This window comes from Rhinoraja longicauda, chromosome 10, assembly GCF_053455715.1.
Source record: "Rhinoraja longicauda isolate Sanriku21f chromosome 10, sRhiLon1.1, whole genome shotgun sequence".
NCBI lineage: Eukaryota > Metazoa > Chordata > Chondrichthyes > Rajiformes > Arhynchobatidae > Rhinoraja > Rhinoraja longicauda.
In genome coordinates, this window is record NC_135962.1 from 8,618,951 (window position 1) to 8,636,878 (window position 17,928).

General features: G+C 39.6%; 1 protein-coding gene across 2 annotated transcripts in view; it reads left to right on the top strand.

The window, feature by feature from the left end:
• The window catches only part of knl1 (kinetochore scaffold 1), a 53,790-nt gene that overhangs the window by 12,871 nt on the left and 22,991 nt on the right, over positions 1-17,928 (top strand). For both annotated transcript variants that reach the window (XM_078406173.1, XM_078406174.1), the window contains 8 exons: positions 2,546-2,588; positions 4,696-4,755; positions 5,916-5,983; positions 7,291-7,388; positions 7,548-7,587; positions 8,124-8,161; positions 11,235-11,284; positions 11,848-16,926. In XM_078406173.1, coding sequence (XP_078262299.1) covers positions 2,546-2,588; positions 4,696-4,755; positions 5,916-5,983; positions 7,291-7,388; positions 7,548-7,587; positions 8,124-8,161; positions 11,235-11,284; positions 11,848-16,926 — 5,476 coding nt within the window. The remainder of the gene's footprint in view (positions 1-2,545; positions 2,589-4,695; positions 4,756-5,915; positions 5,984-7,290; positions 7,389-7,547; positions 7,588-8,123; positions 8,162-11,234; positions 11,285-11,847; positions 16,927-17,928) is intronic.

The window sequence follows — 17,928 nt, forward strand, 5'->3', positions numbered from 1 at the left end:
CCCCGGAAGACGCCCCGAAAATGTGGGACCTAGGCTGGGCAAGGTAGCCAATCTCAACCTCATCGGGACTTCCATGGCCAATTTGTCAATTCGGTCGCTAGGGGTTCCGTGAGAAATCCCCCCGCCCTGTAAGTCTCCCCGAAAATATGGCACCCAGGCTGGGCAAGGATGCTAATCTCGACCTCATCGGGACTTTCATGGCCGATCGGTGGGTTGAATTTACAACCTGCGGCCGGGGCACTGGAACTCCAGCCCAGCTGGAGCCAGCACATCTATCCCCACAGCTGACTTCCCGCTAGATAAACCAGCAAAGCTCTGGAACCAAGAGTGCCAGAAAATCACTGGTGGAACTGTAATGAGTAAATATTAATTTCAAGTGCAAGATTATATAACTATATAAATTAATTAAGATGGGGTTAAAATATAAAACACAGCAGAAAAGCCAATTACCACCTTTTTGGACTGGTTATCAATCAATGTGCAAATTTACTTCAAGTACTTCTGTATGCTTAGTCAAGTCGCATATATCAACTCTTTCTTCATAACTTAGTCATACATTTTATGACCATTGTTATTTTATTCAATACCAAGAGAATTGGCATGTGAGAAAAAAGCAAAATAGAAAAAACAAAACAAAACAATTTTTTGTGTTGCAAAATGGATCTCTGTTCAATAACCTTTCTCTAAATAGCAGAAGATACTCATGATAGGCCTGACATTGTACATGTAGTCTAAGAACTACAAGCTGTTGGAAATAATCGTCGTTTTTCACACATGAATGTAGTGCAATGCATATGCACATTTGGCGTGCATACCTTTTTTGCTGAAAAGTTGCATTACCTGCCATATTATTAATTTTGATGTAAAATTCTGAGTTTTGGACATCAAAATTATGAATTTGAAAAATCAAATGTTGGGAGGTCTGTAATGGATGCAAGTTCTTCAAGTAGATGGCATGTTTCATAATTGATCGCATTGCAGCTAACCAAAAACGGGCTTCTTTAGGGCCTGTCCCACTTAGGCAATTTTTTTAGGCGACTGCTGGCGACTGTCATAGTCATAGCAGGTCGCCGAAAAACCGACGACTGGACCCATCTACGACAATGTCTACAACAAGCTACAACAACCAACCACCTAGTCGTCGGCAAGTAACCGACAACTGGCGGCCCAATTGTCACGACTTAGGATGTCCACCTATGACTGCACCTACGACGACAAACTATGACCACGCAGGCGACAACCTACAACAACCGAAGTCAACCTACGTCCGCCCCCAACAAGCTACGACCCTGTCGGTGACAACTGAAGACAATTCACGTCATTTTGGCATCCAAAACAATGGAATCGCCCTGTTTCCCTATAAAAGGGGGTGTAGGGTGGGGTTTCCAATCACTCTGCATCATGACTGTTTGAAAGTGATGCCATGAGATACTATGAAATACAATATCTTCATACATCAATTTGCTGTCAAAATGTCAAGCATTTTCTTTATTGATATTGAAACAAACAAAGGTTTTAACAACAAAAAAGGTTGATAAGAACATACAACAGTGCATACAAAAATATTGTAATCACATAAAAATTGTATATGTGTTTTTCAATTATTTATGTACTTCCAAACACCAAGGAGGGTTGTTGAGTTTCAATAAACTTCAAACTTTAATATTCAAACTTCAAACATAATACAAGTACTAAAACATACAAGACTTAACATAATTTATGGACACACTACACTGATGGGTGATCTGATTTTTAAAAAAACCTCAAACTCAAATCCCACTTGCGTCCTGGGTCTCTGTTCTTGGGGCACCCCCTGGTGTCACTGGTGCAGGTCTGGGTGTGTCAAGGCTGAGGTAGTCTGATAATGCAGCTGAGGGTGCAGAGAAGCTACTAGATAGACAATAGGTGTAGGAGTAGGCCATTTGGCCCTTCGAGCCAGCACCACCATTCAATGTGATCATGGCTGAGGGCGCAGAGAAGCTACTAGATCTTGCAGGCTGAGGGTGCAGAGATCTGTATAGCCTTATGGATGAACCATCAGTAATGTCATCTTGGACTACTGCTGTGATGTTCTCCTTAATCAGTAAAACAACTCCCCACCTTTTTTTCCCCTGTACCCTGGAACAATAAGCTGATAGTTCCGTCCCTCTCTTAGCCAGGTTTCCGTCGTGGCCATAACATCAGTTGCATGCACCTAACCACTCCCTCAGTTTCTCTGCTTTGCTTGTCAGGCCTCTCGTATTGAAATAAATGCAATTTAATTCAACAGTCTTTCCTCACTCCCTGCTGTGCCCATCCAAAAATTGCTTTCATCACATTCTGTAAAAACTTCTAGCCTCTCAACAGCTTCACTCCCGATTTAGATCCTGTTCTGGTGCCAGTCTGAAGAAGGGTCGCGACCTGAAACATCACCCATTCCTTTTCTCCAGAGATGCTGCCTGTCCCACTTAGTTCCAGCATTTTGTGTGTACCTGTTCTTGTGTCATTTGAGGTTGAACTCATGAACAAACCTGTTCTTAATTTCTCATGTGCTTTTCTTTTTTAGTGGTGAAGTTGTGGAAGAACAGTGCAAGAGGAGACAGTCAGGAGTAAGTTTGTTAATCAATTGTTCTTGTCACATGACCTAAATGTATTTTCCATTAATGCTCTCTTTGTTTCTCTAATATCATTTTAAAGCTTGAGATATTATTGCATAAGTTGCAACTGAAATTTAGCAAGTGAGTCAAAATTAGGATTGCAATAATTAAATAATTGATATTCAAGATATGCTTTGTCGTTTAAAATATTTATCCCTTGACCAATGATGTCTGATGACGCTATATAACTCCTTCAATTTTATATTGACAATTTTCTTTGCCAGTGTTTTCACCAGGCGTTAATGTTTTAGTGAAGTAATTTTTCACAGTTGTCTGAGTCTTCATTGTTCACATGTACTCTTTGATAATGTGCAAGACTTGTAGTAGAGTTGCAAGGAGCATGTCAGGGTGTCATGTCTAGTGCAAATTTTGTTCCTTGTTTTCATTTTTGAATTTTTTTTCTATAATTGTTTGGTTAAAAGATTATTTAGATTACATGCCTCTGTAAAAATATATCCTCATGCAGATTAATTGAATCAAGCATACCTTTGGATAAAACAAGTCAAAATACATGTCACTGGGCTACCTTTTATTAATTACCATCATGTCTTTAGTACATTACGTGTCCACCACGGTTCTTTAACAAGACTTTAACACAATTTGGCGAAAAATCGACCAGACTCTGACAGTTTCTGGGGATTTTTTCTTCTTGATACCACAGGTGAAGTATGGCCTTGATATCTTCTCTCTTGTGGTTCTCTCTCATGTCTTTTCAATCTCTCTTTGATTATTGACCACAATTACTCAATGTGATTTGGGTCAGACATGTTACCAGGCCAGTTCAAGACATGTATCCCCTTCTGTTGGAAAAATTGAGTCACCATCCCAGTGCAAGATGTTGCTGGAATATCCCATATCCATCTGGAAAACACTTTGCCATCTCCGGCACCACGCTTCTCTGTAATATATCAGTATATTGGGGTGATCTCATCATCAAGTCAACGGGGTGCAGTGGACCAACACCGTAATTGCTGAAACATTGTTCAGGATGTTTGATAAACTAGTCAATGTGGTATTTTCTCACTGGCTCTCAGTTGATCTCCAAACATGTTGGATGCATTGGCCATGAACCAGGTATGGCTTTTATCACTGAATAATACCTTTCTCCAGTCTTTGCATGTCCATTTTTTATATTTTAAGGCTCGCTGGTATAATTTATTTTTTAATGCAGCAGTTAGAGGTTGTTTTTTCACAGGTCTTCTGGCTTTATGATCAACTTAAATGAGGCGTTGGTACATGGCACTTGAGCTATAGAGATTCCTGCCTCCTAATCCTTCTTCGGAGCATTGCTTTTCTTTCTTTGATCCTTCTTACTTTTCCAAGTCAGAAAAGCCTCGTCTCTTGTCTTCCTTTGAGGCCCTACACCTGTCCGTCCACTTGGATGATAGTTATTCGGTTTCGAACCTTCGCTTGGTAATGCTGGTTACAGAAGCTTGGCCCGGCCATCCCAACTTTGTCATCTCTCGCTGTGACTTTGAACAGTGTTTATGCAAGGTGGTGATCTTTGCTTACTTATATCCATTTTCGTGAATTGCTCGATGTCTTCTCCATCAACAGTGGGCATTTGATGCAATACTGGCACAATGCTGGTATAAGGTTGCTTCTTTGTCTTTAATGAATTTTGAATATTATCAGTTTTAAATATAAAAATAAATGGTGGACGTAAAAATTCATTTTATCAAAAAATAGCAAAATCAGCCCCTGATTCAATGAATTTGCACATGGATGTACTTGTTCTGCCTATGATGCTACAATGCACAGTCCGCACTTTCAGTCCTGGACATCTGCAAGCATTCATTTGTACAGAATTAATTTTAATAGGACCCCTACCGAGCACAAATTCTAATTTCTTCTGGATGTTCCTAACTTTCAGTTAATTGTCAGTTCGCAGTTGCACCTGGATGAATTATTTGTACAAAGATGTACATTTACCGAGCACTACAGTTTAACCTACAACAATGCTTGAAATTGCTGATCTTTGAAAATATAATGCTAGACTCCAGCAAATAATATTAACCCTTTTTCTAATGTTTATTCCCCTTCCATCATCTCTCCCAAGATCTTAAAAGCTTCCCGAAGTCCACTCAGAACTATAAAAGAAATTGATATCAGCCAAAAGGTAATCATATTTATTCAAGAAATATTGTAGAGCTGTTTAGTAATGCAAAATCCCAGTGACATATTGAATTTGTTGTATTATAGATTGTAAGCAGGTTGTAGCTGTGGGTAAGAATGACTTGATTGCTAAATTGTATAGAAAGAAATGTTAGACCAATATGTAACAAGCAAATTGATAATGTTTAGGGAATGGGAACAATGCTGAAATCAGTCTATAGTGTACAGAGCACACATTAAGATGTAAATGTACTTTATTTCATCTTGTTTGTTATTGCGCCGTGGGCATAGAATAACATTGAGAAAAAGTGCCTTTGGTGATATTTATTTTACATCAAGACCAAGGAAAATGTTTTCAGATCGTTGAGAGTGTTGATATGTTTCTCAATGGAGTTAGGTTAGGTAAGGTGGAGGTGCAGCGAGACCTGGGTGGCCTTGTATACCAGTCACTGAAAGTTGGCGTGCAGGTACAGCAGGCAGTGAAGAAAGCTAATGGAATGTTGGCCTTCATAAGAGGATTTCAGTATAGGAGTAAAGAGGTTCTTCTACAGTTGTATAGGGTCCTGGTAAGACCACATCTGGAGTATTGTGTACAGTTTTGGTCTCCTAATTTGAGGAAGGACATCCTTGTAATTGAGGCAGTGCAGCGTAAGTTCATGAGATTGATCCCTGGGATGGCGGGACTGACATATGAGGAAAGATTGAAAAGACTAGGCTTGTATTCACTGGAATTTAGAAGGATGATCTTATAGAAACATGTAAAATTATAAAAGGACTGGACAAGCTAGATGCAGGAAAAATGTTCCCAATGTTGGGCGAGTCCAGAACCAGGGGCCACAGTCTTAGAATAAAGGGGAGGCCATTTAAAACTTTTTCACCCAGAGAGTTGTGAATTTGTGGAATTCTCTGCCACAGAGGGCAGTGGAAGCCAAATCGCTGGATGGATTTAAGAGAGAGTTAGATAGAGCTCTAGGGGCTAGTGGAATCAAGGGATATGGGGAGAAGGCAGACACGGGTTATTGATTGGGAATGATCAGCCATGATCACAATAAATGGCGGTGCTGGCTCGAATGGCCGCCTATTTTCTATGTTTCTATCAGGAACTCATAACTAAGGTATTGGAAATCTGAGAATCTGAACAATTTTCTATTTATTCTATTTGAGTTGGTGCCAGTTGGAAAACTTCGCAGGAGCTCTCGAAGAGTCAGTTTTGCTGAGACTAAAGAAATTAAGTGAGTATGAATTATACCTTGTGTGAGTTTCACATAAGTGGGGGAAAGTGTTGGAATGTGCTTCCAGTACTCTGCTTGCATCTTGACAAATTTTTATTCTGATGTTAAATAGGTAGAAATGGAGGGGGGAAATGTAATCATTTTCTATTATTACCACCCGACTAGTCTAATCGCAAACACTAATAAAGTGAAAGCACATATCAATAAGATGAAATGCTCACCCATGCCTGGTTTTGATTTAACCAGGATTACCTGGCTATAAACCATACCACATTCTTGATTCAAATATGAACGAAAGGGCAGAACTCCATGGGCGATGCAAAGGTAGATGATCTTGATATCAAAGCAACAGTTGATTGAGTGTGGCAACAAATAATCCTGGGCTAACCATTTTCAGCTGCTTCAATAATGACCTGCCTTCCAACAGAAGGACATAAGTGGGAAGATGCACTGAAAACTGCAAAATGCTAACTTTCATTCCCAACTTCTCAGCCAAAGAAGCAACTTATGCCCGCATGCAGAAAGACCTGGACAGCACTCAGACGTGCATTGAAAAGTGGCAATTCATAAACATGGTACAAAAGTGCCAACCAATGTCCATTTCCAACAAGAGGGTCTTGTCCACCTACTCTTGACATTCAATGGCATTATCATCAACTTTCCCCATGACCAGAAACTCAACTCCACCAGCCACATTATATAATGTTGTAGAAAAGCAGGTTATGCAAGGTTACCTTGCAATGAAGAACTCATCTCTAGATACCAAATAGCTATTTCGCAATCTGCTAGATACATTAAGAGTAATGAGTTGCTAATCACTGACATGGTTGAGGACATTGCCATCAACTCAAGTAGTTTGACACCATTTAGGACTAAGCACACATTTGATTGGTACCCCATCAATTGCCCTAAACATCTAATCCCTCACCACCAGGACAGCAGTTATTTATCTTGACAGTTGATCTTGAATATAACATTCTAACAGTATTTTGCAAACCTACAATTAATATCATCAACTTAGAGGAGGCAGTGGTCACATGGAAACACCATTCAGAACAGTTTGCCCTACAGGTCACACATGATTCCAGTTTGGGAGTGCATTACTGAGTCTACATTATAATTGGACCAAATTCCTACAACACTCGACTAACAATACTGTAAAAATTTTTTTACAGATATGAATTACAATGCTTCCCACAGTGGGAATAGCTAAAAGCCCTGACTGAAGCTTTCTTTGGAAATGGATCAAAGGGACAAATATTGAAAACAATAATTAGTATGCAATTTTTTTTGCCCTTTTCCTTTAGAGAGTTTGTGACTGATAAAATAATACATGCTGATGTGGAAGATGATGAAACGATCAGCACATTACATTGCAAACAAAACATGGAGACTTATAATACAAGTACGTGAGTTTATTTTATTGCAAGAGTTCAGGGAAAATAAAAACGGCTGTATACTATTTGAATATAAACTTAAAGGATATTTTCTTTCAAATTGTTCAAAATAAACATTACAATGTTTTTATTTGTAATTATTAATTTTAAATTTTATTAATTTTTAGGAGACAGTGAGAAAGAGAATCTGCTGGAAGAGTTGGGAAGGTAATTGAATTGTTATTCCATTACAGGTGCCAAATGTTACTCATCCCTAACTCACCATGAGTCAGCCAGCTGTTTTCTTAAACTGCTGCAATTAGTTTGAAGGCACTCTGTGTGCTCAGTAGGGAATATATATTTGAGAAACCGCAAAGATTAAAATCTCAAATTCATCTTTTTCTTTGGTGTGCAGCAATTTACTCGGAGCTCTAAAATACTTTCAAATACCTGGGCTAAAGCAAGTGCTATGCAGATGAGGCTTTCATGTTATCTCCGTTAGTAATATAGCTGTACTTTTGGATATTCCCATAACTTCTATTTTCTTCGAACCTGGAGACTGCCTAACTCCTGTGTCCATAGCAACGAATATACCATAGTGAAAATGGTGATTTTTAAAAAATTACACATTTTACCAAAAGTTTTTTTTAGAACATTGGAAAAGATTTTCTCCTGTACAACAACTATGGCTAAGATTAAATCTGCTGAATAAAGATACTTGAATGTGTGTAACGTCAAACAACAGCAGCTTGTTTTTATTTCAGAGATATGATGCCACAAGATACAAATTTCAAGATTGCTGGTGAGTAAAAATATTCTCTTCCTTCTCCAATCATACTTGTATTATTTGTATTATTTATGTTACAATGCTCACTTCATAGCAATCAATTAATAAATGTTTCTCACAAAATGGATAATTACCCAGAACAGAATAAAGGAACAAAAATAAATAATTTAGCCTGTTTTTAAAAATTTAATAATTTAATCTGTTTCTGCCCTTGATTCAGTGTTTGTCCATTTTTGCATTGGAATGCGTTGGATTGCACTTCCTGTCAACTATCCTCCTTGCTGCTTTTCGATTCATGTTGACTTTGACACATGGTGTCGTCAAATCCAATTGCCTGCAAAACACCTTTACCGTATTTGAAATGAGAATCTGTCATTGTCCATTCTAACTGCATTTGACATACAGGATCATGGCTTTGTTGCACTGATTGCTTTTCCAAATAGCCCTTTATGAAACCTAATAGAAAAATAGGTGCAGGAGGAGGCCATTTGGCCCTTTGATCCAGCACCACCATTCAATATGATCATCAGAATAACCTTTATTGTCATCCAAAAAAACTAGTCCTTTGGATGAAATTCTGTTTCCCACAGTCCAACAATAAGAGCAATAAGAATAAACAATAACACACACAATCACAAACCAACACAAAACAAAAAAAAAGAAACGTCCATCACAGTGAGTCCCCTCCAGTCACCTCACTGTGATGGAAGGCCAGAATGTATTTTCTCTTCCCTGCTGTCTTCTCCCGCGGTCAGGCTGTTGAAGTTGCCACGTCGGGGCTCCCTATATATAAAAGCCCCCCGCTGGGCGGAAAAAATCCCGCGGTCTGTTCCAGGCCACGCCTTATGGTGAAAGGTCCGCAGCGGGCCGACCCAAGCCCCGCGATTCGGGGCGGACGAAGACGCTGCCGCTGCCAGAGCTCCCGAAGTCGGCCCCCACCCAGGGGCCAGCGAGCTTCCGATATCCCCGTGGCACGTGCCTCCGAAGGCAAGTCGCAGCCGCTCTCGCAGCGTCTCCACAGCCTCTGAAGGCAGCCAGCGCCGCAGATGGTAAGTCCGGTCCGCGGGCTCTGCGAACCCGAGCCCCAGGTGGTCCCAGGTGGAGGCCGCCAGCTCCAGGTGTTTGGCCGATGGTAGGCCGCAGCGGGAACGGAGACACCACCCAGAAAACAAAGGTCGGGTCTCCGTTTGGAAGAGACAATTTTACAGTGCCCCCCCCCCCCCCCACACACATAGTACACAACCACAAAAAACACTACATCACATCTAAACACTACAATTGAGACAAAAAATACAAAAGTCAAATGGACTGCAGGTGAGCCACAGCTGTTGCGCAGCGCCACCATTTCAAGAAAAATGGCTGATTATCTAAAATCAGTACCCCGTTCCTGCTTTTTCCCCATATCCCTTGATTCCTTTAGCCCTACGAGCTAAGTCTAACTCTCTCTTGAAAACATCCAGTGAATAGGCCTCCACTGTCTTCTGTGGCAGAGCATTCCACAGATTCATAACTCTCTGGGTGAAAATTTTTTTTTCCTTCATCTCAGTCCTAAATGGCCTACCCCTTATTCGTAAACTGTGACCCCTGGTTCTGGACTCCCCCAACATTGGGAACATTTTTCTTGCATCTACCTTGCCCAATCCTTCAAGGATTTTATGTTTCTATAAGATCCCCTGTCATCCTTCTAAATTCCAGTGAATACAAGCCCAGTCGACCCATTCTTTCATCATATGTCAGTCCAGCCATCCCGGGAATTAACCTGGTGAACCTATGCTGCACTCCCTCAATAGCAATAATGTCCTTCCTCTAATTAGGAGACCAAAATTGCACACAATACTCCAGGTGCAGTCTCACAAGGGCCCTATACAACTGCAGTAGGACCTCCTTGCTCCCAAACTCAAATGCTCTCGCAATGAAGGCCAACATGCCATTAGCTTTCTTCACTGTCTACTGTACCTGCATGCTTACTTTCAGTGACTGATGTACAAGCACACTTGGGTCTCACCTCCCCTTTTCCTAATCTGACACCATTCAAATAATAATCTGCCTTCCTGTTCTTTCCACCAAAGTGGATAACCTCACATTTATCCACATTATACTGCATCTGCCATGCATTTGCCCACTCACCCAACCTATCCAAGTCACCCAGCAACCCCATAGCATCCTCCTCGTAGCTCTCATTGCCATCCAATTTTGTGTCATCTGCAAACTTGGAGATGTTACATTTAATTCCCTTGACTAAATCATTAATATATATTGTAGGAAAATAAATGCAGATGCTGGTACAAATCGAAGGTATCACAAAATGCTAGAGTAACTCAGCAGGTCAGGCAGCATCTAGGAGAGAGAGAATGGGTGACGTTTCGGGTCGAGACCCTTCAGACTGATATATATATATATTGTAAATAACGGGTCCCAGCATCGAACCTTGTGGCACCCCACTAGTCACTGCTGGCCATTCTGAAAACGACCTGCTAATTCCTACTCTTTGCTTCCTGTCTGCCAACCAGTTCTCTATCCATGTCAATCCCCTACCCCCAATACCATGTGCTCTAATTTTGCACACTAATCTCTTGTGTGGGACCTTGTCAAAGGCTTTTTTTGAAAGTCCAGCTACACCACATCCACTGGCTCTCCCTTATCCATTCTACTTGTTACATCCTCAAAAAATTCAGAAGATTAGTCAACCATTATTTCCCCATCATAAATCCATTCTGACTTTAACCAATCCTATCACTGTTTTCCAAATGCGCTGCTTTTACATCTTTAATAATCGACTCAAGTGTTTGAACATCTTGTTTAAACTATTGTAGCATTTCTGCTCTCCCAAATATTTTCCCCATCTCAAAGAATATTGGTTCAGATTCTGCTGTATTGTTTGGGGCACAGTGTCTAGGAGAGCATTTTAACATCATGGTAAGGTAAATTCTATGCCTTTTATTTCAAGGGAGACGCAGAGGTAATATCCTGTGAATTACTTTATAAACACAAATTTCAATTAAAGCAAAGTTGATGTATGATTTTACAAACTGGATGAACCTAGAAAGGATTAATGCAGTTTTGACAACTTTTTTTTGTCTGTACAAAGGTATGGATGCACTGCTTCATGCGCCTCTCCGAACCTCTCTACAATCAGAGGTAATTTGTGGAATGTCAGATTTGTTTTGCATTCACTTTATCGGGACATGTAAGGTATAATCATTTATGTGCACAGCTGAATTTCAAAATTGATTGAAAGGGTTTATTTATAAGGCCAGTATCTGGTTTACTAAAATTACAAAAGCCTCAGAATTCATATTTATTTTATTTTCATATTTCAGATACAGCGCGGAAACAGGCCTTTTCGGCCCACCAAGTCCGCACCGCCCAGCGATCCCCGCACATTAACACTATCCTACACACACTAGGGACAATTTTTACATTTACCCAGTCAATTAACCTACATACCTGTACGTATTTGGAGTGTGGGAGGAAACCGAAGATCTCGGAGAAAACCCACGCAGGTCACGGGGAGAACGTACAAACTCCTTACAGTACAGCACCCATAGTCAGGATCGAACCTGAGTCTCCGGCGCTGCATTCGCTGTAAGGCAGCAACTCTACCGCTGCGCCACCGTGCCGCAATTCAGAGAGTGTTTTTTTAGTAAATAATTAAGATGTGATTTAAGTTTAAATGTTTTTAATTTTCAATTTTTAAACAGTGCTGTGAACATCCTCAAACTTTCAGTAAACATCAAACCTTCACCATTTCTGGGCTTGAAGTACGAAGAGATGAAGAAACAGTCACATCTTCTGAATCAAAGTTTTCACCTGAATTTCAAAAAAAGCTCGACTTCAGATGTTTCTTGGCTGAACTTAATTCTACAAAGCCACCAAGTTCTAACATGAGACATGGCAAAGAAGAAGAGATTTCTGATATGTTATTTAGCTCCGACAGACACAATACAGTTCCCAAACATCAAAAGACAATTGATTTTAAATCATTCTTTAGTACTGTAAAACAGACTGAGACGGAGAATAGAATTATATCCATGCACTCCACCTTCGAGGAACAGGTATATAAACAGGCAGACCTTCTTGTCACTTCACCTTGCAAAGCTGTGGAATTGACAAATCACTCTATGTTCCAAAACCACGCTATCAGCAATTTAGATGCCAAAAAAACGATATTGTTTCCAGACCACGACAATGATACAGAGATTACCAGAAGCCACACTGTTCCTATTACAAATCTTGTCTTGGGGAAATTTGACACTTGTCATTCAGTTAATAACACAGAGAAACTAGGCAATAGAGGATCACTTAGTTTGTTTCTTCCTCAAGATAAAGCTGTTGTGTTTTCTGGAGAGGATTTTACAGGTGTGACTAGAAATACTATTGAACCTAATGATGTCCAAATGATAGAGAACTTAACAAATCAAAATCAACCAACAGTTGTCACAGCTAAAAGAAATGAAAGATCAATACTCCCATCAAGTAGTTCAGATGGACATGCATTCACAGGTTTTGAATTCTTGGGGAAATCTGAGCAGAATAAGGCTCGGGGTACAACTAAACAGACCTCAAGATCTTTGGACATGTCATGTTATCCTAATAAAACATTGCTTTTTTTAAATGACAATGATATGGATATAACTAAAAGCCACACAGTTACAATTGACAATGCAAGTTTCAGGAAAGTGCCAATTAGCACAGCTGGTTCCAGCACATTTGTTCCTTGTGATAAAACAAAGATGTTTTCAGAAGCAAATGACATGGATATCATGCAAAGTCATACAGTTGCCATTGAAAGTGACCATCTAGGACAAGTTTCAAATAAACCATTGCAGCCCACCAGGAAGAATTCCAGACAGAGTGTTCCTGGATCTTTATTGGCTTCCTTACCCAATGAAAAAACAGTGGTGTTTTCAGAGGCAAATGTTATGGATTTAACCAGAAGCCACACAGTTACAATTGACAACGGTAGTCTTGGGCCTGTGCCACTTTGCAGAGCTGGTTCAAATGCATCCTTTCCTTGTGATAAAACTAGGATGTTTTCAAGAGCAAATGACATGGATATCACGCAAAGTCATACAGTTGCAATTGAAAGTGACCGTCTAGAAAGAGTTTCAAATAAATTATTGCAGTCAACAAGGAAGAATTCCAGACTGAGTATTCCTGGATCTATATTGACATTGCTACCTAATGAAAAAACAATGGAGTTTTCCGAGGCAAATGATATGGATTTAACCAAAAGCCACACACTTAACATTGACAATGCTAATCTTGGGTCTGTGCCAATTTGCACAGCTGGTTCAAGTGTATCCTTTCCTTGTGATAAAACAAAGACATTTTCAGAAGTAAATGACATGGATATCACACAAAGTCATACAGTTGCAATTGAAAGTGACCGTCTAGAAAGAGTTTCAAATAAACCATTGCAGACCACCAGGAAGAATTCCAGACCGAGTGTTCCTGGATCCATATTGGCATCATTACCCAATGAAAAAACTGTGGTGTTTTCAGAGGCAAATGTTATGGATTTAACCAGAAGCCACACAGTTACAATTGACAACGGTAGTCTTGGGCCTGTGCCAATTTGCACAGCTGGTTCAAGTGCACCCTTTCCTTGTGATAAAACAAGGATGTTTTCAAAAGCAAATGACATGGATATCACACAAAGTCATACAGTTGCAATTGAAAGTGACCGTCCAGAAAGAGTTTCAAATAAACCATTGCAGACCACCAGGACAAATTCCAGACCGAGTGTTCCTGGATCCATATTGGCATCATTACCCAATGAAAAAACAGTGGTGTTTTCAGAGGCAAATGTTATGGATTTAACCAGAAGCCACACAGTTACAATTGACAATGGTAGTCTTGGGGCTGTGCCAATTTGCACAACTGGTTCAAGTGCATCCTTTCCTTGTGATAAAACAATGATGTTCTCAAAAGCAAATGATATGGATATCACGCAAAGTCATACAATTGCAATTGAAAGTGACCGTCTAGAAAGAGTTTCAAATAAACCATTGCAGACCACCAGGAAGAATTCCAGACCAAGTGTTCCTGGATCCATATTGGCGTCATTACCCAATGAAAAAACAGTGGTGTTTTCAGAGGCAAATGTTATGGATTTAACCAGAAGCCACACAGTTACAATTGACAATGGTAGACTTGGGGCTGTGCCAATTTGCACAACTGGTTCAAGTGCATCCTTTCCTTGTGATAAAACAATGATGTTCTCAAAAGCAAATGATATGGATATCACGCAAAGTCATACAATTGCAATTGAAAGTGACCGTCTAGAAAGAGTTTCAAATAAACCATTGCAGACCACCAGGAAGAATTCCAGACCGAGTGTTCCTGGATCCATATTGGCGTCATTACCCAATGAAAAAACACTGGTGTTTTCAGAGGCAAATGTTATGGATTTAACCAGAAGGCACACAGTTACAATTGACAATGGTAGACTTGGGGCTGTGCCAATTTGCACAACTGGTTCAAGTGCATCCTTTCCTTGTGATAAAACAAGGATGTTTTCAAAAGCAAATGACATGGATATCACGCAAAGTCATACAGTTGCAATTGAAAGTGACCGTCTAGAAGGAGTTTCAAATAAACCATTGCAGACCACCAGGAAGAATTCCAGACCGAGTGTTCCTGGATCCATATTGGCATCATTACCCAATGAAAAAACACTGGTGTTTTCAGAGGCAAATGTTATGGATTTAACCAGAAGCCACACAGTTACAATTGACAATGGTAGTCTTGGGGCTGTGCCAATTTGCACAACTGGTTCAAGTGCATCCTTTCCTTGTGATAAAACAAGTATGTTTTCAAAAGCAAATGACATGGATATCACGCAAAGTCATACAGTTGCAATTGAAAGTGACCGTCTAGAAAGAGTTTCAAATAAACCATTGCAGACCACCAGGAAGAATTCCAGACCGAGTGTTCCTGGATCCATATTGGCATCATTACCCAATGAAAAAACTGTGGTGTTTTCAGAGGCAAATGTTATGGATTTAACCAGAAGCCATACAGTTACAATTGACAATGCTAGTCTTGGGCCAATTTGTACAGCTGGTTCAAGTGCATCCTTTCCTTGTGATAAAACAAAGACGTTTTCAGAAGTAAATGACATGGATATCACACAAAGTCATAAAGTTGCCATTGAAAGCGACCATCTAGGACAAGTTTCAAATAAACCATTGCAGTCAACAATGAAGAATTCCAGACTGAGTCTTTCTGGGTCAAAATTGGCTTCCTTATCCAATAAAAAAACCATGATGTTTTCAGAGGCAAATGATATAGATTTAACGAGAAGTCACACAGTTAGAAATGACAATGGTGGTCTCGGGTCAATGCCGATTTGCACAGTTGTTTCAAGTGCACCCTTTCCTTGTGATAAGACTGAGAGTTTTTCAGAAAAAAATGACACGGATACGACCAAAAGCCATACGGTTACAATTGAAATTGGTAGTCCAGGTCCTGCTGCAAAGTTAACAGTGAGTTCAGCTGGTTGCATTCCTATTGGCAAGTCCATAATCTTTTCAGAAGCAAATCATATGAACCCAACTAAATCCTGTACAATTGATACTGATAGTGGAAGCCTTGGGACAGTTGCAAATGGAGCATTTTGTTCTGCTAAAATGACCTCTAATTCAAATACTGATGGATCTGTTCTGTCATCATATTCCAATAAGAAAAGCATGGTGTCTGATCAGGTAGCAGTGATTTCAACAGTTGACAAGCTGCCTGTTCACAGGAGGCACGATGAATCTGGTAAATCCACAGTTACCCAAATGATGCATGAAAAGGGGCAAAATTACTTTAGTGACCAAATGGAAAATGGCAATTGCAACATGGAAAGCAATTTGGATGCTGATTCAATGTGCATAACTGAACTTCATGAAAAAAGTAATCTAAAGGGAACTAAGCAATCTGTTCCATCCACAGAGAACTCTCATACTTCCGTAACACTCAAACACCTTGAAGTCCAGCAGAAAGCACTCATTGATCAAAGTAGGGAAGCAGCTTCTGAGGAGTTTGTTCAATATCAGGTTACTGAATGTTCTGCTCATGGGTCCGGAACTGAATCTGCAGATACAACAAAACACAAAGATGGATGCGATGTATCCAGAAAGTCGAGTCTATCTAATGTGTCATCTCTTCTAAAAATGAATTGCATGAAGCCTACAATGGGTGGCGATGTCCCTGCTGATTGTCAAACACTTAATGCAAGGCCTTGTTTCCCAAAACAAAATTCACTTGTGAAGGACACACTTATGTCTCAAATCGCTCTAGGTGTCTTCCTTCCTAAACTGCCTAGTAGAATTGTAAATTCAAACCATCAAAATGTAGTGAAGTCATCAGTAGAACATCTCTGCTCTGATTCACTTCTGAATGTAACATGCAAAGCAGAAGATCTTGAAGGGTCAAATATACCTGAGCCTAATGATAACCTTCAGGAACAACCACATAAAATGCAGGTTTCTGATTGTGATGAAGTAGAAAGCAAAACGTTGGATTGGGTGAAACCATCTTGCAGCTTGAAGTCTAGTGCAGTCCACACTCTCGCCATTGATAAGCAGCAGTGCGAAGAAGTTTCATCTGTTCCTGCGCAAGATATTAATGCAATCGGCCAAGCTCTCATACACTCAAAAACAATTTCAACAATGGAGCAAAGGCCTAACCAGAAACGGGTTTGGAGTGAAGAAGAAAGTGGAAATGCATGCGGTGAAAGAAAAATGATGAGGACATCAGAGCGTGAAGGCACTGATTCTTCAAGAAAAGAGGTAAAATGAAAAAATATGCATGAGGAATAATGGCTATTGTGCATGTTCATAATATATAATAGAATACTTATTCTGATTATTTTTAATTAATAAATTGTGGTAAGGAATAGAGTTCAAACTGAACTAGAAATTGACCTTGAGTTTATTGTCTCTAATGATTGAAGCCACTGGAAACACTAACTTTCTGGTGTGTTTAGTTTAGCCCCTTTAAACTTAATGGTTGTCAACTTATTCACAAAAAACAGAATTACAGTTTAGTCAACATTATACGTAGACAGTGTCATAAATAAATTAAGATGACATCTTGCAGGTCCTTACCAGGTTGTGTTCAAGGCATTTTCATGGCATATTGCAGAGAAAATCCGAATGGTAGAGTTAAAGACCCTTATTTAACCACGTGCTACCCTTGGTTGACTCATTTAAAATTAAAATAAATGCCATGTGGCTGCATTTCCAACTTGAGAACTGTTTGAGTTGTAAACATTTTTCAGGGACAGAACCCTAGTATGACCCAGGAAGGACTTGTCTCTTGTGAAATGTTGGATTTTCTTTTCAATTAGTTTAAAAAAAATTAAAAATAAGCTCCATTAAGAAGTGGCTTTTAGATTTATTGACCATTCAACTATGCACTTGTATATTCCATGCTTACTGCACATTTACGGGAACTGAATCCTGCTAACTCCCCCTATCCGCCATCCCCCATCCAAATAATGTTGCAAGGGAGATTGTGTTTAAGTACATATTGGAGTCTGCCTTGAATGGAGTTCACCAGGTAATATTAGATTTGTTTTGAATAATGTATTTTCAGAGTTCACTATTTTTCAGCTACATTTAATCCTTAAATCCCAATGGTGGCTGCATTGAAAGAAAGATCGAAATTACCATCCATTGTGAACAATCTCTCTTTTTCAAGCTGAGTCAAGTAAAATTGTAAAATTTTTGATGATATATTTCTAATTTATGAATTTAATATATCTAAATATTATTGATTGGCATGGAAGC